We start from the raw sequence: 25,013 nt of genomic DNA, 5'->3' as shown, positions 1-25,013 counted from the left end.
TTCTATATGAAAAGAACTTTCATTAAAAAGTTTCAACTAGGCCAGGTGGTGATGATGCATGCCTTTAATCCCAGCACTTGGGAGGCAGAGCCAGGCAGATCTCTGTGAGTTCGAGGGTAGCCTGGTCTACAGAACGAGATCCAGGAAAGGCTCCAAAGCTACATGGAGAAACCCTGTCTTGAAAAAACAAAAACAAAAACAAAACAAAACAAAAAAAAAGAAGAAAGAATAACATAAATTTTGGCAAATAATAATAGGTTTGGTTAAGGCCAAGAGTCTTACCCATTTTCATGATTGGCACATTCTTTGATTTCTGGGTCACAAATAACTTTTGAAATAATTTTTCTAAGGATTGTTTGCATCTGAATTAATGGCTGGAGCACTGATTAATGATCGCTGAAGCAAACCATGAAACATGGCACATATAACAAAAAGCTAGCGCATTACTTATATCCTGAGGTATCTTTGAGAAGTATTGTAGAAAAGACCATGGACAACGATAGAATTAAGTAGTAGTCATGAATCAAAATGAGAAGAAAGGGCCACTGAGCAGAAAAGAAGCAGTGCTTAAAATGTTTGGATAAGAAAAATAGGTTAAATCTTACGTAGTGTGGGAATCATGGAGGGCTGTGTTTGAGGCTCAACCAGAGGGTGAACTGTTTCTACTCTCCGTCCCTACCCAAGAGTCCTTCCAATAATTAGGAGATCTGTCCCCATGCCGCCATTCCCCTCCAAGTCATCAAGAGAGCTGTTAGAAGACAGGTCTAAGCTCTGACTCCAGGTAAACACTTCACAATTACCCGCAGAATAGAAGGATGCAGAACAAGTCCAGACCCAGCATAGTGTTTCCCTGTAGTCAGAACAGAAGGATGCAGAGCAGGTCCAGACTCAGCATGGTGTTTCCTGTAGTCTCCCTATTACTATGAAGGGACTGACAGTTCTGAGAGTTGTAACATACTCCAATCCCATGGATCTGATCTGAGCAAAGATGGCAAGTGAAGGTAGTCAAGAATGATGGGAAATTACTCAGGTTGGACTGAGTCTGGAAGAACTTGCTTCTAACGCCCCATGGTAGGCATGACTACGGCAGGTGAGGAAAGAGTAGCATCCTCTTCTTTCCACTGAGATGTAATAGTCTTTAGCTGAGTGTAAAACTGGATGCCCTAAAAAGGACAAAGAAAAAGAGTCAGCTTATACTTCTAGGAGTATATTAACTTTTAAAATTAATTTTTGAAGGTGGTGCTATGAATACTACTCATGTTCCTATTTGAGTAATTGGTGCAATAAAATCCAATGTTTATGAGATAAAAGATTTATGGGGGTGTAGAGAGATGGCTCAGCTATTAAGAGTACCTCTCCTCTTGCAGAGGACCCAGGTTTGATGCTCATTACTCAGTTGGAGGCTCACAATCACCTATAAATCCAGTTCCAGGGGACCCAACACCCTTTTCTGGCCTTTGAGGGAATCAATCACATATAGAGTACACAGACATATATGTAGGCAAAATACCTATAAATACAAAATTAAAACAACCCCCTCCAAAATAAAAATCACATTTATGGTGCTGGAATAAAGCTCAATTGGTAGAATTCTTGTCTAACATTCATGAAACCCTGGATTCAATCTCCAACATGGAATAGACCAGGCATGGTAGTAGTATATGCCTATAATCCCAAAATACAAGAGGTAGAAGCAGGAGGATTAAAAGTTCAAGGTCATCCTAAGCTACCACAGTGAGTTGGAGACTATCTTAGGATATATAAGACCATGTCTCCAAAAAATAAATAAGTCTGAGGAGATGTCTTTGTGGGTAAAGCAGTTGCCACATTAGGACCTGAGTTTGGATTCCTAGAGCCCACGTAAAAGTCAGGTGCAGTAGCAAGCTTCAGTAATCCCGTATGGTGAGATGGGAGGTAGAAATAGGAGAATGTCTGCAAGTTCAAGGGCCAGCTAGTCTGGCAAACAACAAGAGTCAAGATGGCAAAGATCAATATCCAAGGTTGTCCTCTGACCTCCGCATGGATACCCGCTCCCCACCTCTGGCACAAAGAATTAAATAATAAAGACACTTAGCATAATACTTGCCAGATACTAAACAATTAAAACTTAGACATCATTAATATACTGAAGTTAGAATTTTAAGCATAGGGGACTCAAAGTAGAAAAACTGAAGAGTGTAATCTTGTTAAATTTTCAGGCCACTCTATTTCAGAGCTGACTATGCAGCAAAATCAATAGACTTTGCTCAGATCCTGCTTTTAGACTTTACTATAGCTTAACCTTGATCCCTGTCTGTGATAAAAACTCACCTTTTATCAGAGTTGTAAGGAGAAACTGAAATAACATGGCAAAGTAACTGATATTCAACAATTTCTATCAAGCTGGGCGGTGGTGGTGCACGCCTTTAATCCCGGCACTTGGGAGGCAGAGGCAGGCAGATCTCTGTGAGTTCGAGGCCAGCCTGGTCTACAGAGATCCAGGACATGCACCAAACTACACAGAGAAACCCTGTCACGAAAAACAAAAAGAAAAATTTGTTTAAGTGTTGGGGATTTAGCTCAGTGGCAAGCGCAAGGCCCTGGGTTTGGTCCTCAGCTCTGGAAAAAAAAAAAAAAAAGAAGAAAAAAAAATTTCTATCTCTAGTAGTCAGTGATAATGTGCCATATTATACAAAGTGGCAAACCTAAAATAGTGTACAGATCCATTTCTAAGTTACCAAAACCTTTAGTACACTTAAGGCTGTGTAAGACCTATGTTCTATTCCACCCCACCTAATATATATATAATTTATTGTATAAGAATAAGCTTGGCCAGGAAGTGGTAGCGAATGCCTTTAATCCCAGCACTCAGGAGGCAGAGGCAGGCAGATCTCTGTGAGTTCGAGACCAGCCTTGTCTACAGAGCAAGATCCAAGACAGGCACCAAAACTACACAGAGAAACCCTGTCTTGAAAAAAAAAATGAAAAAGCAAAACAAAACAAAAAAGCTTGAAGATCTTTAAACCAAGACAGGATAAATGTTTAGAAGTTATTCAGATGACAGAGTTACAGGAAAAAGAAATGATCTACACAAAGACTTGGATTTCCTTACACTCTTTCCTTTAAACATACTGTCTTGAGTTACTCAAGAAGAGACAGGGTTGGCAAAATTTTGTTAACTTTTAAATTTTTTTTTAGGAGCCTGAGAAACAGAGCAGAAGAGATGACTCCATAACAGATTCCAGCCAGTCCTTTATGTAATCTTGCTCTGAATATGTTGAAGAAAGTTTCTCAAAGGAAAGAAAATACCACCTCAAAAGTTACCTGTTTGCCATAGAAATTGGTATCTCCCCTGAAGGAAGATCGAGAGCCGGTGAAGGAAAACATTGGCAGAGGCACTGGAATGGGGACATTCACGCCCACCTAGAGAGAAGAGACGCACATCACAAACTGTTGGAAGGCTCCAACCAGTGTCCACGTAGATAGAAGACAAAGACAACAGAGCCCCATTTTATTTTTTCTTTCGATGGTAGATTTTGCGTAGTTTGGGTTTTTTGGAAGTAGAAATTTTAAGTAGTCATCTTGCACCTGTGCTCCACCCTAAGAACTTTTCTTCATGAGGAAGGAATGGGGAATTATGGGCAATTAAAGGTGCAGTCTTCAAACAAGGTGCACTTGACTGATCATTGTTCACTGTCTCCTCCTCTTAGCTGTAAGAAACTTCAGAAATTCCTTTCACAAACCTGTCCGACGTCCACCAGGTGAGAATATTTCCGTGCAGTGGCCCCATTGGTGGTGAAGATGGCTGTTCCATTTCCATATGGATTGTCATTTACAATCTTGATCGCTTCATCCAATGTGTCCGTCTCCAGAACCACAAGAACTGGACCAAAAATCTCTTCTTTGTAACAGGTCATACTTGGCTGTCAGGAGAGATGGGTCCAGAAAGAAGTCAGCGTTGTGAAGTGAGTATTTAATGCACTTTTGGCAGCCTGACTCACCCCCCGTTGTCTCCAGGGTAGCTTTCATGCTAGGAATCTTTCATCATTGCTTACTTCTGTTCAAAAGGTAGACACCTGTGGAGCCCCCACCATATAAGTAACTTGGAATTCTTGCATTTTTTGCTTTTCATTACTCTATTTCAAGTTCAAGACCCATCACCAGCTTCCTTTTTAATACCTGTATAACTCGTTTCATAAGTCATTAATGAAAGTTACATGAAAAGTCCGTTTTATGAATCAAACATAAGTTAGTATACCAGAACTTTTCTAGAAACTCCTTGCGGAATGCCTTGCAACAAACATCCATTCTCATTCATTTCTTTGCCTCCAAATAAGTCTCCAGTTTTGATACTGGGTTCTTGTCAAATATTCAAAACATCCTTCACCATTGCACCGAGCCAGCTGTGTCCGTTGCCAATACGTTTTCTTTTCAGTTCTGTGGCAAGACGCTGCAACCCGTAATCTTTCGGGATTAGTGAAGACACACAACGAAAAGTCTGCCTCAATTTAGTCATGAATGGGAGCTGAGAGACCCTCAAACTTTGATAAATAAAATTGATAGATGATTTTCTTTTGTTCCACTTTGGTAAAGACGAAATTAACTTTTGGGCACAGGGTAAAATATTCTATAAATACTGGGTAGTTAATATATTGATTGGGACACTTCAGTAGTTAGGAGCAGAGATTAGAGATTCCCCAGCCTCGAAGGTGTTTTCAGCTCTTGCATTTGTTAAATAATCCAGAGTTGTTTACCTTGACATTGGAGATGATGGTTGGTCCAACAAAGTTACCATTTTCATAGCCTTTGACTCTAATTTTTCGCCCATCCAGAAGGATGGAAGCTCCCTCTTTTTTTCCACTATCGATCAGATTGCAGACTCGCTCTTTGGCCTGGGGAGTGATCAGAGGGCCTAGATCAGCTCCAGGCTGGTCTCCTGTAAAACAAGTAGACGTGTCAAAGGTTGTTATTAACATAAAATTTCACTGCTGAAATAACTCTGAATGACAAGGAGAATTAAAGAGAGGTAATGGTAGAAGTATATACAACTGCTCCCTTGGACAAGGCCAAGGCCAAATCTAAGAAGTCAGTGCCAGAGAAGCAAAGTCTAAAGTTACTTGGCAGGTGCCTGATTACCTGCATTGACTTGCAGATTTTTGGCCCGCTCCACCAGCTCTGGCAGCCACTTCTTGGCTTCCCCTACAAGGATGGCTGTTGAAAGAGCCATGCAGCGTTGGCCAGCAGCTCCAAATGCGGCCCCGACCAGCTGGTTGAGAGTGTTTTCCTTATTGGCATCTGGCATGACTACCCCATGGTTTTTGGCTCCCTAAAGAAATGCAGAAAGCACACAGGTCTTCTTAGCTAAATTAAGTTAAGCCAAGAACTTAAGCAAAGAATCCGATACATAAAATGAGAAGCTAAGGAAAGACTATCTTTTGTTATTTTGAACAAAGATTTAAAACAATTTTTTTTTAATTTCAAAATTTTGTAGTATTGGGAATTGAATGTAGGCCTCATATATGCCAAGGAAGTGTCAGCCACTGAGGTATATCTCTTTTTTTTTCAATCATTTTACTTTGAGACAAATTCTCACTAAGTTGCCAAAGCTAGTATTGAACTCACTCTGTAGCACAGGCCAGAGATTGTTTTTAATACTGCTGAAGTCTAAGCAATACTAAACAGGTTCCATGTTATTTTAATCTTCTTGAGAAACTGATATGTATCTATTTAGGTCAAAACCATTTACAAGGTGGTAGTGGTGGGAAGGGTGTTACTTTCAAATTGACAGGTTAAGGGACTAGTAGAAACTGGGCGGTGGTGGCGCACACCTTTAATCCCAGCACTTGGGACGCAGAGGCAGGCGGATCTCTGTGAGTTCGAGGCCAGCCTGGTCTACAGAGTAAGTTTCAGGACAGCCAGGGCTACACATAGAAACCCTGTCTCAAAAAACCAAACCAAAGCAAAAACAAAAAAATAGTAGAATACAAAAATAAACTATGTATTATATGAGGACATATGAACCAGTGCCTTCCGTGGACTGGCCCCTTTCATTTCCTTGACAAACTGGTTGTACAGATAAATAACCTCAGGGGTAACCATACCTTTATCATATTTTTAAGCCATACCATTGGTAGTTAGGGTATACTTTTAAAAGAAGCAAGAAATAAGGTCTAGAAAGAGAAATTTGGCTGTTAATGCTGAAGACTAAAGAACTGAAGCAACATTTTTGAGGAGGAATGTGCCCTCTGTCACCAAGATTAATTGTGTATGGTAAAAGATGATCACCATAACAGAATTAAACTTCACAAGGTTCAGGGACTAAGGTAGCAGACACTCAGGATGAAATGACAAATACTGGCCGTCTACTGAGGAGACGGCCTTACATAGCCACACAGCCAAGTCTGAGAAGCAAAAGGAAAGAGAAGTTACCATATTGGCCTGAACCCTCTTGCCATTTCTTGACCCTCTTTCAAAGATGTACTCTCCTGCCTGGTTGGAGCCCACAAAGCTGATTGCTTTGATGTCTGGATGATCGCAAATAAAATTTACAGCTTTAAAAAGAAAATAAGCAATTACCATAAAGAATTAATAACCCATAGGTTTATCAACAGTAAACCTTCCCTTGCCCCATACTGTGAATTAGCATTCATACATTTCTACATGGAAATTCCACTGTGGTGTGCTCTTATTTCTCTTAAACGACAATTTGTTTTGTTTTTGAGACAGGGTCTCACTATGTACCCCTGGCTGGTGGCCTGGGGCTCACTAGACCAGGCTGATCTCAAATTCACAGAGGTCCACTTGCTTCCATCTCCCAAATCCTGGTTTTATAGTCATGTGCCACCATACCTGTCTTTACATTATAAATTTTAACTTATTTATTTTCTTTAGTATTTTAGAAACACTTCTAAGTGGAAACAATTTCTAATCTCTGAAAGTCATAATTTCTTTAAAATTTATTATTATTAGAGTGCATGTGTGTTTGATGATGATGATGATGATGTGTGTCTCTCTGTGCGTGTAGACGTTAGAGGACAGCTTTGTGAAATTGGTCTTCTCCTCCTACCTTTGTATGAGTTTCAGGGATCTTGCTTACTTGCCAAGTACCTTTACATGCTGATCCATTTTGACAGCCCATAAAGGCTACAATTTCTATTTTCTTCAAATAAAGTAACAGTCTTTCAAAACTTGACCTTTTTATTTTACCCTTTAAGCATATGTTATATCTAAGATTCTCAAATACTTAAGACCTTCATGCAGAGGTTATAGATAGGGTACAATATTTAAGAGTAAGAACCAGAGCCAGCCTTCCTGGATAGACATATCCTAATTTTCCTAGTTTCCGGTAGTGTTACTTAGAGCAAATGATTTAATTGTACTCTGCCTCTGTTTTCTCTCTCTCTCTTTTTTTTTTTGTTGTTGTTTTGTTTTGTTTTTTCGAGACAGGGTTTCTCTGTGTAGTTTTGGTGCCTTTCCTGGATCTCGCTCTGTAGACCAGGCTGGCCTTGAACTCACAGAGATCTGCCTGACTCTGCCTCCCAAGTGCTGGGATTAAAGGCGTGCGCCACCACCGCCCGGTGCATTTTCTCATCTGTAAGATGAAAAATAGTACCTCCCGGGCTGGAGAGATGGCTCAGAGGTTAAGAGCCCTGGCTGCTCTTCCAGAGGTCCTGAGTTCAATTCCCAGCAACCACATGGTGGCTCACAACCATCTGTAATGAGATCTGGTGCCCTCTTCTGGTCTGCAGTCATACATGCTGTATACATAAATAAATTAATTAATTAAAAAAGAAAAGATTTGATAAAAAATTTTAAAAAAAGAAAGAAAAATAGTACCTCCCTTAAAGGGATGTTAAGATATTAAACAAGAAAATAAAGTTTCTCTTTAATCTTATCTTTGGTCCAAATCCATTGCTCTGGTGTCCTTGTGTGTAGTATAGAATAAGAAACACTCCTAGTTAGTTACTTTAGTCCATCCAGATGGCAAGATGGTTAGGACATATGACCTTAAAACATGGAGGTTACTCTTAGTAAAATCCTTCCTTGCTAATTTCCTCATACTACAATTCCCAATCATAGAGCCTGAGAGATGGCTTGGTAGTTAAGACTGCTTCTCATAGTTGGGCAGTGGTGGCGCACGCCTTTAATCCCAGCACTTGGGAGGCAGAGTCAGGTGGATCTCGGAGAGTTTCAAGGCCAGTTTAGTCTACAGAGTGAGTCCTAGGACAGTCAGAGCTACACAGAGAAACCCTGCTTTGAAAAAAAAAAAGAATGCTTCTCACTCTTCCACAGGATATGAATTCAGTTCTCAGTACCCACACTGGGCATCTCACAAACACCTATAACTCCAACTTCAGGAGATCCAATGCCTTGATCTGGCCTCTGTGGGCTCCCATACATATGTGGCAGACACACAGAGAATCACATGCCCATAAATGAACATTAACATTACCAATCAATACTGAACACCGGAAGTCAGATAAGTACCCACACGAAAGTTACCTTCATGTTGTCCATGGATGATGTTCAGTGTTCCATCGGGGGCACCAGAATCCTGAAGCAACTTAGCAAGAAGCATAGTTGCTCCAGGTACTCGCTCTGATGGTTTCATTAGGAAAGTATTTCCACAGACCATAGCCATGGGAAACATCCAAAGGGGGATCATGGCAGGAAAATTAAACGGGGCAATGCCTGCACACACGCCCAGAGGCAGACGGTAGGAATAAAGGTCCATGTCTTTGGTGATAGATGGCATGGTCTCTCCCAGCATGAGGGATGTCACACTACAGGCATGCTCAACCACCTCTGGAAGAGAGAAGACGAAGACTGAATACTACTTAGGTTTTTTGTCACGCTCTAGTCAATCCTGAGAATAAGGGGTGGGTCAGACCAATGACGGGGATTTGTCCTTCCATGTGGGAAGATTAGATAAACAGATTCTCTGAGGGGGGAAGAGGGACAGTGAGATGCATATTTGTTCTGAAACATCATTTGAGCTTACAAAAAAAAAAAAAAAAAAAAAAAAAAAACACTCCAAACCAAATTAGTCTCAAAGGCACCAAACAAGCATTGTCTTTAAAAATGTTTTAAAAGGTATTGCTGGGCCAGGAGGTGGTGGCACATGCCTTTAATCCCAGCACTCAGGAGGCAGAGGCAGGCGGATCTTTCTGAGTTTGAGGCTAGCAGCCAGAGATACACAGTGAGCCTCTGCCTCAAAGGACAAAAAAAAAAAAAAAAAACTGTTGTGGAATATTACTTTAACTATGTAAAGATGTGGTACATTTGTTTATGTTGAAAAATATTACTTTATCTATGTAAAGGTGTATTACATTTGTTCATGCTGCATTTGTTTAACAATCTAAAGATGTGTTGCTTTGCCTGCCTAAGGAATCTGATTGTTCTAATAAAAAGCCAAAAGGCCAATAGGTAGGCAGAGGAGGGAGAGGCGGGGCTGGCAGACAGAGAGAATAAGTAGGAGGAGGAATCTAGGCTTGGGATAAAGAGAGAGAACGAGGGAGAAAGAGAGGGAGACATCCGGGGTCAGCCAGCCAGGCAGACATGGGGCAGGACATACAGAAAGAAAGGTAAAAGGCCCCGAGGTAAAACATAGATGAATAGAAACAGGTTAAATAAGTTATAAGAGCTAGTGGGACAAGCATAAGATTAGGTCCAGCATTCGTAACTAATGATAAGTCTCCATGTCAAGATTTTGGAGCTGGTTGGTGGCCCAAAAGCAAGCCTGCTACAAAAACCCAAATAGAAACAAAGAAAAAAAAAGAGAGAGAGAGAGAAAGAAGGGAAAAGTTACTATAGGATAGCAAAATCTACATAAAGAAAGAATCAACGTCCCCATTCTGGGGTATGTCTCCCATCTTCTTTTGACCTCTCCCACAAGTCCCCTGAGGGGCTCCCAGCTTACGAAGGCCTCGGAATACATCTCCTTCAGCATCAGCTAGAGTCTTCCCTTGTTCCATTGTGATTAACCTGGCAATTTCTTTCTAGAGAAAAAACACACAAATAGAAACTAATCCAAGGATGTTCCTTTATTTACTTACTTTCTTGATGGTGAGGATGTACGTTATGATTTTTGGGTGGTGGTGATGTTTTTTTTTGGGGGGGGCAACAATGTATCATGTAGCTCAGGCTAGCCTCAAATTCGCTCTGTAGTTGAGGCAGGCCTTGAACTCACGATCTTCATGCCTCCACCTCCCAAGTGCTGGGATTACAGGTATGAACCACCATGCAGGCTGAATTCAGGGTCTTGCTCGTGTTCACTAAGCACATACTCGACACCTATTTTCCTCCAAGGACAGACGAAACTGAGAGAGAACTCACAAGGGTCAATGTCCTCCGGTATTGTGGAGTCAGAGAGGGCAGCTCAACAAGTCTTTGAAGAGGTGACCAACATACCGTAGGAAACGGGCTGGGCTACCACTCAGAGTTCTTACCAGGTTTTCTTTGATAAGTTGTTGATAGCGGAGCAGGACCTGCTGACGGCTTAAGATGGATGTGTCTGCCCAGGCAGGGAAAGCACGTTTGCAGGCAGCAACAGCTGCCGCCATTTCAGCCTTGGTGGACTGAGGGACCCGGCCGATGACCTCATTGGTGGCCTGAAAAGAAGCCATCCCATTTTGCCAGGGCCTCACCTTCCCCACATTGGCCTACTCACAGGGGCAACACTGTGCTTTGTGGTAGAGCCCCAAGCCCCCGCCTTGTCCCTTGCTCCCCAAATTCTAGGCTACTAGGCTGAAGTCCAGAAAGGTTTTGCTTACTGGGTTGTGGATGTCAATCCATTTGTCGCTTTTGGATTCAACAAATTTCCCATCAATGAAGAGTTTTACAGTTGGCTAGAGAAAAAAAGACACACATAAAAGCCCCTTTCTATGAATTATTTTGCTTCTCTCTCTGTGAGGAAGGAATTTTGATGCTAATTGGATGTACTTGCTGAACCATCTCTAATCCTTTCCCTACCAAAAATTTAAACTTCCAGTAGCAATGGAAATATCTATACGTTATGAGAGTAAAGTTCAAGACAAAAATAATCCAAAAGAATTTTTGAAAACTATAGAAGAATGCTCATTTCACAATACTGAAAAACCTGAAGCACACTAAATGTTCTATGAAGAAAATCAAGTTACATACATCAGATGGAATATTATGCAGCCATTAAAAATTGTAATTATAAAGAATATCTTGCAACACTGAAACTGTTTAAAACATAACAGATATAGTGACAGACAAGAAAACTAAAGTAGAAAAATTTTCTGGGCATGGTGGCACATATCTGTAATCCCAGCACTTGAGAGGAGTTGACGCAAGAGCTAAAGGCCAGCCTGATCTACATAGTGAGTTCAGGTCAAGCCAGGGCTACATAATGAGACCTGTTTTTTGTATTGTTTTGGAGACAAGAGTTTCTCTGTGTAGCCCTGGCTGACCTGGAACTCACTCTGTAGACCAGGCTAACCTCAAACTCAGAGATTTAGCTGCCTCTGCCTCTCTAAAGGTGTGAGACCTGTTTTGTTTTGTTTTCTTTTTTGGTTTTTCGAGACAGGGTTTCTCTGTGTAGACTGTCCTGGAACTCACTTTGTAGACCAGGCTGGCCTTGAACTCACAGAGATTCACCTGCCTCTGCCTCCAGAGTGCTGGAATTAAAGGCGTGCACCACCACCGCCCGGCGTGAGACCAGTTTTTAAAAACACAAAACAAGGGGCTGGAAGATGGTTCAGCACTTAAGAGGACCCAAGTTCCTTCCCAGTACCCACTCACAGCCATCTGAAAACAGCTCCAGGGTATGCAACAGCCTCTCCTGGTCTCTGCAGACACCAGGCTCACATGGTACACAGGCATGTGTGCAGGCAAAATACCATAAACACACAAAAATTTCAATAAAAAATGCAAAACAAACTAAAAGTTACATACATTTTGATCACAATTGTATAAAAAGGAAATGCCTGAAAATTACACCGATTCTTTCTTAGAAGTTCATCTTTAGCACCTCAAATACTCACCACTGATGATGATGATAAGTAGGATGCTGGGTACCATGTGGAGTTTACTTTAGCAGAAACCTATGGGATTAAAAAATATCTGATAAATGCCAGGTGTTGTGGCACATTAATCCCAGCACTCAGGAGGCAGACAGGCGGTCTCTGTGAGTTGGAGACATCCTTGGTCTACAGAATGAGTTTCAGACCAGCCATGACTACACGGTAAGATCCTATTTCAACAAAACCAAAATCTGATAAATGCCGGGCCATGATGGTGCATGATTTAATTCCTAGCACTTGGGAGGCAGAAGCAGACGGATCTCTGTGAGTTTGAGTCCAGCTGGATCTACAGAGTTAGTTCCAGGACAGCCAAGGCTACACAAAGAAACCCTGTCTTAAAAAACAAAAACAAAAACAAACACAAAAACCCCAACAACTAACCAAATGAAAATCCTGACAAGAAACTAGGAGACACAGAAAGTTATGGAAACAATAAATCATAAAGATCATGTCCTGGATTTCCAGGGACGTCTTTTTTTTTTTTTTTAAGTTTTTCAAGACAGGGTTTCTCTTTGTAGCCTTGGGCATCCTGGAGTACCAGGCTGGCCTCGAACTCACAGAGATCCACCTGCCTCCGCCTCCTGAGTGCTGGGACTAAAGGCATGCGCCACCACTGCCTGATGTTCTGGGAAGTCCTGATTTAAAGAATCTTTTTAGTCATTATATTGTATTTTGCAAAATATAGTCACCACAAATCTAACAAAAGTACTTAATATGATATTTAAAGTAAGTGTTGAAGACAGTTTAAATCAGTGTTAATGTAATGAACCATAAATAATATTGTCTATGGCCAATGTGAATACATATTAAATAGTAATAAAATGTAAATATATATTCACACATATTTGAATACAAATGCTCATAACATCTTTCATTAGCCTCAAACTTGGTAATGACACAAATGTCCACTATTAGATAATGTGATCAGAGAACATACATATGAAAATATGACAATGGAGGCCATTTTTTATAGAATATATGCTAATAGTAAAGTTTAAAAAATGCCATAGTTGAGTATGGAGATGCACTTCAGGAAGCTGATGGATCATACATCCAGTAGTCTGGGCTGTGAGACTCTGTTCCAGGGGAAAACGAATGAGATGAAACAGCAGGTGACTTCATTGATATAGAACTAGGTGATACAATCTCATCTGTAGCATCATCAGATCTGCAGGTACCCATGGGTGAAGGGGGCAGCAGTAAGGGGCGCTGAAAGGGACGTTTTGTGGTAGTGAATACTTTTATTATTCTGATACTTCCCAGGCATTAAGGCTTACCAGATGGTGTATTTTAAATATGTACAGATTATTTTGTGTCAATTTCACTTTAATGAAGCTATTTTTAAAATGGTACAGGTACCTCATGGCAGGGACACGTTGATATTTGGTAGGGTAAAAAATCAGGGAATTAAGGAGGGAGGCTCAATTATAATAATGTTAATAAATCTCACATTGTACTTCTAAAAAATATTCAACATATGTTAGAAAAGTTGACTTAAGAAATACTCAAGTGAAAGAAAGCTGGGCTGATGGTTTCTTTGTCCACTGTTGACTCTCAGCTCTTGAGAAGGTGCTTTACAACAATGGTCCCCTTGGTCATTGTCCAGGTTCACCAACAGAGCGCTTCACTTCTACACTATACTATGTGTGTCTCCCCTGAATTCTTTTGATGGTGATCACAAGGACCAGGGAGCAGAGGAGAGCGAAGCAAAATCCCAGTGACCATTGACTTTTCCCATCTTCACCAGGAGATCTCGGATATTACCAAATGGGTTTCTTCCTTTAGTAAGTTATCTTTACTTAACCCCCTTCAACTCTTTAATCTACTCCAACCTTCATGACTAAATATCAGTGATTTGTTATATCCTCCTAAGTCTTCCTTAGACTTGACCTCACAGTAAAAGTGGCATGGTTAATTTCTCGTCTCCTGTGCTGCCCTGGTGTCTCATCTTTCCATCCCCCCCAACCCCATTCTCTTCTTCCAGGCCATTAACTCAGTTGCCCAAGGCTTAGTCCTGGGCTTGCTTTCTTCTTGTTCTGTACACTCTCCTTGAGAGATTCCAGCAACTCCAGTGGCCTAATTAGACTCCGATGATGCCCAGGTCTGCAGTTCTCAACCAGAATCTCCCTCTGCAGGTCACACCCATGGAACTATTTTCATCCCTCTACTTAGGATCATGTTGGAAAGCTGGACCTCCTTTTCCTCCCGTCAGTCTGCTTTACTTCCTACCACCCACCCACCCGAGCAATGGGGTCCTCAGTCACCTGGCTGACCACATCACCTGATCTCCTCCCTTTCTCTATCAGTGAACCAAATATGTCCTGACCATCTATCTTCATAGAAGTCTTTGACCACACTGCCTTCTCCTCTCTGGATTTCAACAGTGACTTTTCAATAAGTCTCATAGTTTTCAATCTTACATGCTCTGAACCCAGTTTCTTCTGTTGTTTTGTTTCTCAAGACAGGGTTTCTTTGTGTAGCCTTGGCTGTCCTGGAACTCACTCTGTAGACCAGGCTGTCCTGGAACTCACAGAGATCCTCCTGCCTCTGTCTCCCGAGTGCTAGGATTAAAGGTGTGCACCACCAAGTTCAGAATCTAGTTTCTATTCCACAATCAGAGGGTCTTTCTAAGAGGAAGTAGGTTAGACTACCCACTTATGGCAAACCCTTCCGTGGAGCTGGGAGCGTAGCTCAGAAGTAAAGTAACTAGCATGTACAAGTTCCTGGGCTCCATTTTTAGCAATGCAAAACAAAACAGCAAAAAACAAAACAACAAAACAAAAAGCCCCTCTAATGGCTTTCTACTGCCCTTGCAATCAAGATTAACATCCTTGGGGCTATTTAGAAGACTGTGTAGTTCTCCTGCTTCTCTGGTTTCATAGTGTGATTGCTACTTCCTCCTTGTTCTCTGCTCCACCCATCTGGAGTTGGACATTATACTGTTTTGCCCCAAGGTTGGTCCAAGCCTTCTGGACATGTATATGATGACCCATCGTGTCTGAAACTGTTTCATTCCACTAGTCTGGCTCATTCTCAACTCCCTCAGGTTTCTAGATGGCCTTCATCTTTTCTAGGTAGTCTCAACCTCAGGTATAGGTTAAGCACTCAACATCTTCCATTTTTCATTCCATGTTACAGGATAGCAGCTTGTTTAATGATTAAGTGTCTCTCTCTTGAGATCACTAGACCATTGTGTCCTCTTCCCCTAGCCTAATCCCTCTAATGACTGAGGGTTTGTTAATATTTTGCAGAATCAAAGGATGAATACTCACCAAGCAATAATTTATTACTAATATTGTTTTATGTGTTCTTAAGGATAGAAAGTGCATGGATCAGCTAATTTAAGCATTCTAGGTCAGTTAAACTTTGTGTTTTAACTTCCACACAGCCTTCCTCATGGAAAGAAGATAAAGCTGACAGTCCACCCACTATAGTGAAATATCATCATGTAGTTTTTGCAGGGTTAGACCTCATATCTGCTTTGCATTTCTTTTTTTTAAATTTATTTATTTGTGTGTGTGTGTGTGTGTGTGTGTGTTTTAATTTATTTTATGGGTTTTTTTGTTTTTGTTTTTTTTTAGGTATGAGTGCTCTGTCTGCATGTATGACTACATGTCACCAGAGGGCATCACATCACATTATAGATGGTTGTGAGCTGCCATGTGGTTGCTGGGAATTGAATTCAGGACCTCTGGAAGAGCATCTAGTGCTCTTAACCACTGAGCCATCTCTCCAGCCCTGCATTTCTTAAGAAATACTCATTAGTATTATTTCTGAAAAAACTAGCCTCCGACTTTCACTCTCTAGAGCAGTGGTTCTCAACCTTCCTAATGCTATGGCCCTTTAATACAGTTCCTAATGTTGTGGTGACCCCCAACCATAAAATTATTTCATTACTGCTTCTTAACTGTAATTTCGCTACTGTTATGAATCATGATATAAATATCTGATATGCAGGCTATCTGATATGCAACCTCTGTGAAAGAATTATTCAACACCAAGGAGCCATGACCCAGAGGTTGAGAACCACTGCTCTGGATATTAACTTCCCACCTGCTGTTTCCTTTGTCTTCTCCCCTTGGCTAATGACTTGCTAGTCTTGCAACATTCAAACCCAGAATCACCTCTTCTAGAAGCTCGTGCTTAATTAGACAGTTGGAGTTTGGCATTTGTTCCCTGTCCTTTCAGTACTCTGGGCACCCTTAATTGTGCAGCACTTTCCTTGCATTACAGTTGAGAATATGTTAAAAGTCTAGGACAGTGCAAAGGAAGAAAGGCATGCCAAGATCTCAGTCCTAAATTCTCAGCTCCATCAATTACTAACTAGGTGATCTCGGGCCAATGACCTGAAGTGTCAGCTAATTTACTTCACTGCATTTTTCAATTCAAATCTTCACAGATAGTCTTAAAACTAGAGAGTAGGCTGGGCGGCGGTGGCGCACGCCTTTAGTTCCAGCAGTCGGGAGGCAGAGCCAGGAGAATCTCTCTGAGTTTGAGGCCAACCTGGTCTACAGAGCAAGATCCAGGACAGGCACCAAAACTACACAGAGAAACCCTGTCTCGAAAAACCAACCAACAAACAAACAAAAACAAAAACAAAACAAAACAAAAACCACAAAAAACGAAAAACAAAACAAAACTAGAGAGTAGTGGAGTTAGGGTTAACTTTACAGATTATCAAGGCATCAACGAGGCAGGTCACTGGGTTTCGTTAAAACTGGTTTTCACTGGCTGTTCTTCCAGAGGTCCTGGGTTCAATTCCCAGCACCCATATGGTGGCTCACAACCATCTGTAATGAGATCTGGTGCTCTCTTCTGGCCTGCAGGCATACATGCAGGCAGAACACTGTATACATAATAAATAAATCTGTTTAAAAAAAAAACTGGTTTTCTTATTTCTGAATGGGAAAGATAATATCTCACAAAGCAGAGTCTAGGCTAAATTCTACTAATCCCCAAACATAAAAGATAGGCGGAATACTTAAAATCACTGAAAATTTACCCATTACTTTATATGCTAGCCTAAAAAATAAATTAAAATCTCTGGAAACATGAATTTGATCCTTCATAGTTTCTTCTGATAATCCTCTAAAAGTCATGGCTGTCAGAATTTAGACAATTTTCTCCTTTCTGTTTATTTTTCTATTCTTTCTTTTTCTTTTTGTGATAGGGGCTTAGTATGTTATCCAGGTGTTTTTGCTGCTGTTTCTGTTAAAGTTTATTTAAAAATTTTTTTGTGTGTGTATAAATGCATGTATGGAATGTGTGTACACGTACCCTAGGAGACCAGAAACTATCAGATCCCCTAAAAGTGGAGTTACAGACAGTTGTGAGCTACCCAGTATGGGTTCTGGGAACTGAACTCAGGTCCTCTGAAGAGCAGTAAGCACTCTTACTTACAAATCTTGCAGTTATCTCTCCAGCTTCCAATTTTACTTTTTCATTTGGATATTATTGTTTCTTGATTTTTATTTTTAGTAGTTGTTTTCATGAAAGCATTTTCAGGCATGCCCTTTTACTCTGTTGCTTTTCATCTTCTTCTTCACTTACCCTCCTCATCTTCCCTCCTGCTGTCTGGCTGGTTCCCTCCCCAGGCTAGTTTTGAAGTGGTCTCAAGAGATTTTCCTACCTCAGTTTCTCCAAGAGCGGGGCCTACGTACATGTGCCACTATGTCCACTTAGATTAGCCTTTATCAAACTGTCATGCTACAGTAACTCCTAATTGTCTAAGAATTATTTCTGGTCTTTTTCCAAGTTAGTTCAGAGTTTTCTTCAATTTGGTTTTTAAAAAGAAAAAAAAAATACTCATGGGAAGAGAGATTCTGCTCCTTTGTTCAAAGGATAAAATATCTTACGGTTCTCAGTGACTCATGGTAATAGGGGTTAACAACGAATGGGGGAGGGGGCAATTTCTATAAAGGATTTTAAGAGGTTGGTGATGGGAAATGTAGAGTGGAAATGCTGTCCTCTTACTAGGAAGAGAAACCAGAACAGAACTAGGGGAGTGAAGTCATGCCAAGCCCCTAAGGTTCCAACTCATTCTCCATACTGGCCCATTAAACAGCATATTCAAACCTGAACCTTTGGTTACTCCAACAATCTAATAAATGCACACTTTTCTGCAGTAGAACTCATAGAAACTGATGAATAGAAATAAAACTTATATAAGTGCAACATTATAGAGGACATTCCCAGGCTGAATGAGTAAGGAGACAATGTTGCTTAATGCAGGATTATGAATCTTGCCAGTAACATAGTAAATCTTGCCTCATAGTCTAAGGCCTTGCTAAAGTGCAAACCCACAAGAGGCTACGAACAAAGCTGGAGATTACAAGACTGAAGTCTCTGTAGCTCTATAACTGCCTTAGGGCTGGCTTCTGCAGGGCTCCGATCCCAGTCTTGCAGAGTGTGTGGGGGGTGTTGGCACCTGAGGAGTTCACTTTGGGAACATGTCTTCCTAGGCTCTCATTTTCTACCACCTGCTTGGGAAATGTTTAGTCCTTTGAATTAAGCAGTATTAGCATTACAACGTGCCCTTACTTACCTCCAAAAGTTAACTCCGTTTAACTTTGCTGAGAAAGTTTAACTTGGCTTAGAGCTTGTGAAAAACACTAGGAATCATAATAGTTTGTGAAAACAGCAAGCAAATATGGCTGCCTTTGATGTGAAAACCTAGGGTACATTTCTAGGCGATTCAAAGTTTCTTCGTTGACCCTCATTGCACGTCCCTAGCGAGCTCCCATCCCCCATCCCCACCTCAGATTATGATCAGAGGTGGGGGTGGGGGGAAGGAACGCTCCTGGCAAAGGAATGTACTCTAAGAAAGGTGACCAAAAGGGGGATGTTCCTGGGGAACAGAGGTCGCTGGTGCAGAAGTGAGAGACCATAGGAGGAACCAGAAAGAGAAGCAGGCCAGTGAGTGACGGCAGGGACTGAGCTGAACTGGAGGTGAATGGGTCAGAGCCAGAAAAGGAAAAGCTCAGGAGTGAAAGGAGGGAGAGCCAGGCGTGACGGTTCGGGGCTAGCTCCAGGGCCAAAGACGGTACAGAGTGACAACCCGGACGCAGGGGTCTAGTGGAACGAGGGTCGGTCGGCAAAAGGGGATGGGCCAATAAGTCTGTCCGGCAGGAGCATGGTTTAGAGTCGGGGCGGTAAGGACCCATTCCTAACATCATGGTCCCTCGTCGCCACCCTCACTCGCCTGCAGGATCCGGGTCCGCACTGCTGCCGCTGCCGCCACCGCCGCTGCCATGGCTCACCAGCTCCTCTGCCCAGCTCCCCCGAGCCTCGGCTGCCAGTGCCTCCCCAGAAGTCACACCGCTAGGCCACGCCCTCCACACGGCCAGGCCTTTCCATTGGAGGAGAGGGCCACTTCTCCTAACCAATCATTTGTCAGAACTCTTGACTCCCGCCCATCACTCCCAGCCCTGGGGATAGGTGATTGGTCAGAAGCGGAAGCGTTCTCGCCCCCTCTCACTTCAGTCGATTTTTATTGGCGGAGATGGGGAGACGCCCCCCACCCCCGACTTGGTACTGCCTACTAAGCACCAAGCGGAGATAGGGAAGACGCCCCCTAACCGGGAACTCCGATTGGCTACAGGTAGGCACTCCCCGAGGCCCCGCCCCCTCGCTAAGGAAAGTAAATAAGGCCCTTGGAGAATTTTGCCTACGTTCCTCCTTAACTACCACGCCACGGGCGGGGCCGTTGTCTGGGGTGGGACTAGGCAAATATTACCCTATGGGGTAGGGTAACAGGAGCGGGCCGCGAGTTGAGGATAGGTTATCTCTGTAGGGGCGTGGCTTGTGGGTCCTCGCTTTCCCGCCGACGGTTGGCCACGTCACGTGACATGGGCTGGAAGATGGCGTCTCCCACGGACGGTAAGAGCCGGCTTGGAGATTGTTCCCCTGTAGTCTCTTTATTTGTTTCTCTGGGAACTTCCAATGTCTTCATGCTTACACTTATTTCTTGGGCCCCTTTCCTTTATCTCCCACTTTTTTTTTTCCTTTGGGGTATGTCGGGTTTTCAGCTAGCAGGGTTTTCACAGCGTCTCCGGAGGTGCCAAGTACCAGGTCTGCCTCGCTGTGTCCTAGGTGGGTGAAGGAGGCCACCAACCAGACACTTTCCCGGAAGAAGGACAGTTTGTCCTGGCCCATCGGTGATGCTGAGGGCTCAAAAAGGACTACTTGAGGGGAAAGGGAGCTTTCTTTTCGGACCGGCCCTTTGGAGTGTTGGTTCTGTTCTCATCTCAGTAGAGGTAGAGCGAGTCTCTCAAGCCCTAGCTGTGACTGGTGACTGACATGAGGACCGGGGTTCATCCCTGGATCGAGCCGGGAGAGAAACATGCTGTCTCCTCAGTTTAGGACCGTTGCCCTGGCAGCAGGAGAAGCGAGGACCTGGTTTCCTGACCCTGAGTCCCGTGGGAAATGAAAATTAGGCTTGTTAATGTAGTTCGTACGCGTCTCAACCCTTAACCCACGCTCTTCTACTTGATGTGTTGTTTCCTTAGGCTGATGACAGGAACATTTCTGCTTATATGTCATTTAAGATGCACGTCATCTCAGGTGGCAATTGGGTATTTTCGTTATATCCGTATGCTTTTGCTCCAGGTTCTGTTTTAGTATTTGGAATTGCCCTTCTGTCGTTATTCAGTATCTCAGTATATTCACTGTCAGCATAGTTATTCTGTTAACTTTGCCCGGGCCACACCCAATTATAAGTTCCAAGTCTGTTTTATTTCATAGTTTAATCCTAGGTTTTCCGCATAATGCCTACAAAGCATTTGGCCTTAAGTTAACATTTTTCAAAAAAAAATGAAACTGGCCTTGATGTGTGACCTTTAATCCTAGCTACTTGGGAGACAGAGGCAGGAAGATTTTTGCTTCAAGCTTGCCTAGGCTACAGAGGGAATTGTGGGCAAGGTATGCCTAAAAAGTTGTTTTTGTGTGTGTGTGTGTGCTTGATTTTTCTTGACAAGATTTCTCTGTGTAACCCTGGCTGGCCTGGAACTCATTCTGTAGACTATGCTGGCCTCGAACTCAGCTCCTCCTGCCTCTACCTCCAGAGTGCTGGAATTAAAAGTGTGTGCCACCACCGCTCAGACAGAATCATGATTTTTATAGGTTAAGGATAGGGCCTGGGGAGATGTCCCAGTAGGTAAGCATGCTTGCTCGGCAAAGATAAAGACCTGAGTTTGAATCTCAAGCACTCACTTAAAAACCAGGTATGGTTGCATGTGCCTGTAACCCCAGCATTGTGAGGGACAAACAGGTGGATCCTGAGAGCTTGCTGGCTAGCTGGTCTAACAGCTTCTGGTTTAGAGTAGATGCTATATCAAGACAGTAAGTCTGAGAGCTGAAGGAACACACTCAGCATCCTTTCTTGCCTCCATAGCCACACACACCTACACCTGCACTCATTATATACTCATTACAACATACACACACACACACACACACACAAGTGTGAGGTGATGAAGTAAGAACAGGATACCCAGGAAGGAGGTTATGAGTTTAAGGGGAGAGTTTGCATGTTTAGAATGTGTATGTATGTGTCTGTGCTCAGACATGCATGTGGGTACCAGCACATGTGTCTGCATACGTGTGGAAACTCGGTTAACCTTGGATGTAGTTTCTCAAGAGACATCTACCTTGTTCCAGTAAGGTTTTTCATTGGCCTGAAATGTCTAGGCAGCAAGCTCCAAGAATCCCTCAGTGCTGGGATTACTAACACCGCACTACCTCACATTTTTTTCATATACGTTCTTGGAGATCAAACTCAGGCCCTCATATTGGCACAACAAGCAGTTTACTGACAGATCTCTCAGCCCCCGACCCCTCTCCCCACTCTTTTCGTTTCTTTTCTTTTCTTTTCTTTTCCCCAAGACAGGGAAATTTTGGGCTAATGAGATGACTCATTGGGTAAAAGAACTTGTCACCAAGACTGCTAAGTTGAGTTTGAGCCTGGAACCCACATCCTGAAGAAGATAACCAGCTTCTTCAATTGTTATGACATGAACACAAACCCAATAAATAAATATAAATAAGTAAATACTATTTTGCTTTTTTAAACAATACATTTTTTTTTGTTTTTTGGAGGTTTTTGTTTTGTTTGTTTGTTTGTTTGTTTTGCTTTCTCTGTATAGATCAGGCTGTCCTGGAACTCACTCTGTAGACCAGGCTGGCCTTGAACTCACAGAGACCCATCTGTCTCTGCCTCTTGAGTGCTGGGATTAAAGGTGTGCACTGTCATAGCCTGGCAATAAATGTTCTTTTCAAAAGTCAGAAAGTAGAAAACTTGTAGAGCAGGTTTGCTTGTTGAGTATGAGAAACTGATGGTACAAGAAGATTGAGGTGCTTGTCAAAGCTGGAGACAGTGGTCTACAGTCTTAGTAGAGACTGTCTTTCATGAGAGCAGGGACACTTAGCTGATTGTGAATGGAGGAAAGTTGAAAAGTAGAGTGAAGACATAGATAGATTTGCTCACACTCTTCTTACTCGGGGTTTTGATATATAGTCTGGGCTGGCCTGGAACTCTTTTTTTTTTTTTTTTTTTTTTTTTTTTGGTTTTTCGAGACAGGGTTTCTCTGTATAGCTTTGCGCCTCTCCTGGAACTCACTTGGTAGCCCAGGCTGGCCTCGAACTCACAGAGATCTGCCTGGCTCTGCCTCCCGAGTGCTGGGATTAAAGGCGTGCGCCACCACCGCCCGGCGGCCTGGAACTCTTAATTCTCCTGCCTTAGTCTCCCAAATGCTGGGATTACAGATTTGGATCACCATGTCCAGCTAGTACTCATTTTTCTAAGCAATTTTTCTTAATTTTATATGTATGAGTATTTTGCTTTCTGTATGACTTTGCACTACATGTGTACTAACTGGAATCGTAGACAGTTGTGAGCTGCCATGTGGTGCTAGGAATTGAACCTAGGTCCTCTGGAAGAGCAGTCAGTGCCCTTAACCATTGAGCCATCTCTCCAGCCCTAACTTTCTTAAATACTCTTATTTGGTAGACCGGAAGACGTGAGTTTTGATGAGGGAGAATCAAGTTTATTAATATTATATCATGGCCCACTAGCATCAGTAACTCAGATCTTTAAACTTCCAGTGGAGTGTTTCAGTTTATGCTCTTTGAGATTGAAATATAATAAAATATAAATGAATGTGTTTTTCATCTCCTCTTGGTGTTTGGTTCTAGGGACAGATTTGGAAGCATCTTTGCTAAGTTTTGAGAAACTTGACCGAGCCTCGCCAGATCTTTGGCCGGAACAATGTAAGTTTTTACTTTTCTATCAGAATGGATGCAGGAGCGTCAGTGATTCCATGGGAGAATTTTTTTTTTTTTTTTTTTTTTTTTTTTTTTTTTTTGGTTTTTTGAGACAGGGTTTCTCTGTGTAGCTTTGCGCCTTTCCTGGAACTCACTTGGTAGTCCAGGCTGGCTTCGAACTCACAGAGATCCGCCTGGCTCTGCCTCCCGAGTGCTGGGATTAAAGGCGTGCGCCACCACCGCCCGGCCCCATGGGAGAATTTTGAAGTGTTATCATGTATCTGTGATGATTAAAGGTTTTTTTTTGTTTGTTTGTTTTTTGTTTTTCAAGACAGGGTTTCTCTGTATAGCTTTGGAGCCTGTCCTGGAACTCACTCTGTAGCCCAGGCTGGCTTTGAACTCACAGAAATCTGCCTGCCTCTGCCTCCCAAGTGCTGGAATTAAAGGCGTGCACCACCACCACCCGCCTGATAATCGAAGTTTTATTTCACTTCAAAAGGAAGAGATTGATGTGCAGTAAAAATAGGGACTTAATGTGAGACAAGTGATAAAGAGCTTTTAAACAATAATTAATAGTTTTAAAAATACGTCTGTAATAATTTCAGATTATTCTGAGATGCACAAAACTTTTCTTCATCTAATTTTCTCCTTTAATCACTGGTATCAGAGGTGTGCGCTACCACCGCCCTGCTCTGTTAATAATTTTGTATACATCGGGTTTTGGGTTTTTTTAATACTTATACAATAAGTTCACATGCATGCATGCATGTGCATGACACACACACGGGGGGGGGGATATGGATGTCAGAGGGGTTGTTTTCATAATGATGAAGTCGTGTATAAAGCCTTCAGCAATATCAATAAATTAGTAATTTGATGTATTTTTCCATATTGCTCTCTGTAGCTCTACTTCATCCTTTTAAATATATTATAGTGGATAGGTATATTCTAGTTTCTATATTTATATTCTGTTTGGAAACCTAAGTTATCTGATTTTTATTTCACAAGCAGCGTATTAATTATTATCCTTGCATATATGTCCTGTATGTAGAAGAGGATGACTGCCCATTTTCTCACTAGCCAATATTGGATGTTACTAGTCATTATTATGTTTAGCTTGCATTTCTTTTTTCATTTTTTTCATTTTTTTTTTTTTTGGTTTTTCGAGGCAGGGTTTCTCTGTAGCTTTGCGCCTTTCCTGGGACTCACTTGGTAGCCCAGGCTGGCCTCGAACTCACAGAGATCCGCCTGGCTCTGCCTCCCGAGTGCTGGGATTAAAGGCGTGCGCCACCACCGCCCGGCTCATTTTTTTTTTAATTAAATGGCATTCATTCATTTATTGGGCTGGGGGAGGCATCCATGTGCCATGATGTACATATGGAAGTCAGAGGATAGCTTGTAGGAGTCAGTTTTATCCTTTTCCCATGTACCTGGGAATCCACTCCTCAGGTTGTCGGGCTCAGTAGCAAGTGCCTTTTCCCACTGAGCCTTCTCACCAGCCCAAGCTTGTATTTCTTAGTAGAACTGAACATTATTTCACTTTAAATATGTAATTTTTGCTTTGATTTTTAATGTGATACTATCCATGAGACATTGGAGTAATTTAACAGAAAGGACAATTGAAAAGAAAGTGTACTGTGCTCATTTTTATTATTTATTGATTGATTTATTTGCAACCCTGGGGATCAAACTCAGGGTCTTGTACATGCTAGACAAATGTCTAGCCCT

General features: G+C 42.2%; 3 protein-coding genes across 8 annotated transcripts in view; 2 read left to right on the top strand and 1 right to left on the bottom strand.

Moving 5' to 3' along the window:
* Positions 1-3,297, top strand: part of Bbof1 (basal body orientation factor 1) — a 36,002-nt gene extending 32,705 nt beyond the window's left edge. For all 3 annotated transcript variants that reach the window (XM_052739309.1, XM_052739310.1, XM_052739308.1), the window contains one exon: positions 3,178-3,297. In XM_052739309.1, the coding sequence (XP_052595269.1) occupies positions 3,178-3,240 (63 nt within the window). In that variant the 3' untranslated portion in view covers positions 3,241-3,297. The remainder of the gene's footprint in view (positions 1-3,177) is intronic.
* Positions 503-19,355, bottom strand: Aldh6a1 (aldehyde dehydrogenase 6 family member A1). Of its 2 annotated transcripts, XM_052739311.1 has the most exons (12): positions 19,228-19,355; positions 11,988-12,047; positions 10,752-10,826; positions 10,428-10,589; positions 9,899-9,977; positions 8,482-8,784; positions 6,409-6,530; positions 5,116-5,305; positions 4,734-4,915; positions 3,723-3,902; positions 3,304-3,402; positions 503-1,163 (listed from the first exon to the last, which is right to left on the bottom strand). In XM_052739311.1, the coding sequence occupies exons 1-12, from the start codon at positions 19,276-19,278 to the stop codon at positions 1,059-1,061; spliced, it is 1,608 nt and encodes a 535-aa protein (XP_052595271.1). In that variant the 5' UTR covers positions 19,279-19,355; the 3' UTR covers positions 503-1,058. The 2 variants fall into 2 exon arrangements, with proteins under 2 accessions (XP_052595271.1, XP_052595272.1); XM_052739312.1 differs by lacking the exons at positions 9,899-9,977; positions 10,752-10,826; positions 11,988-12,047; positions 19,228-19,355 and having other exon boundaries at positions 10,428-10,524.
* Positions 19,356-19,714: 359 nt separating this feature from the next.
* The window catches only part of Lin52 (lin-52 DREAM MuvB core complex component), an 88,406-nt gene continuing 83,107 nt past the window's right edge, over positions 19,715-25,013 (top strand). The window contains exons 1-2 of one of the 3 annotated variants that reach the window (XM_052739303.1): positions 19,715-19,904; positions 23,217-23,291. In XM_052739303.1, coding sequence (XP_052595263.1) covers positions 19,874-19,904; positions 23,217-23,291 — 106 coding nt within the window. In that variant the 5' untranslated portion in view covers positions 19,715-19,873. The remainder of the gene's footprint in view (positions 19,905-23,216; positions 23,292-25,013) is intronic. The other 2 variants (XR_008218474.1, XM_052739304.1) reach the window with 2 other exon arrangements.

This window comes from Peromyscus californicus, unplaced genomic scaffold, assembly GCF_007827085.1.
Source record: "Peromyscus californicus insignis strain IS unplaced genomic scaffold, ASM782708v3 Scaffold_15__1_contigs__length_86483966, whole genome shotgun sequence".
Taxonomy (NCBI): Eukaryota; Metazoa; Chordata; class Mammalia; order Rodentia; family Cricetidae; genus Peromyscus; species Peromyscus californicus.
This window is presented reverse-complemented; position numbering and strand designations above follow the sequence as displayed.

Bases quoted from the DNA above. Each gene is read 5' to 3' on its own strand.
- Aldh6a1 (XM_052739311.1), bottom strand. From the start codon at position 19,278: ATGGCAGCGGCGGTGGCGGCAGCGGCAGCAGTGCGGACCCGGATCCTG. The intron at 4,916-5,115 runs GTAATCAGGCAC...CTTGTTTTACAG, and splicing joins AAATCTGCAAGTCAATGCAG to GAGACCAGCCTGGAGCTGAT. The intron at 3,903-4,733 runs GTAAACAACTCT...CTCTCCTGACAG, and splicing joins CCATCATCTCCAATGTCAAG to CCAAGTATGACCTGTTACAA.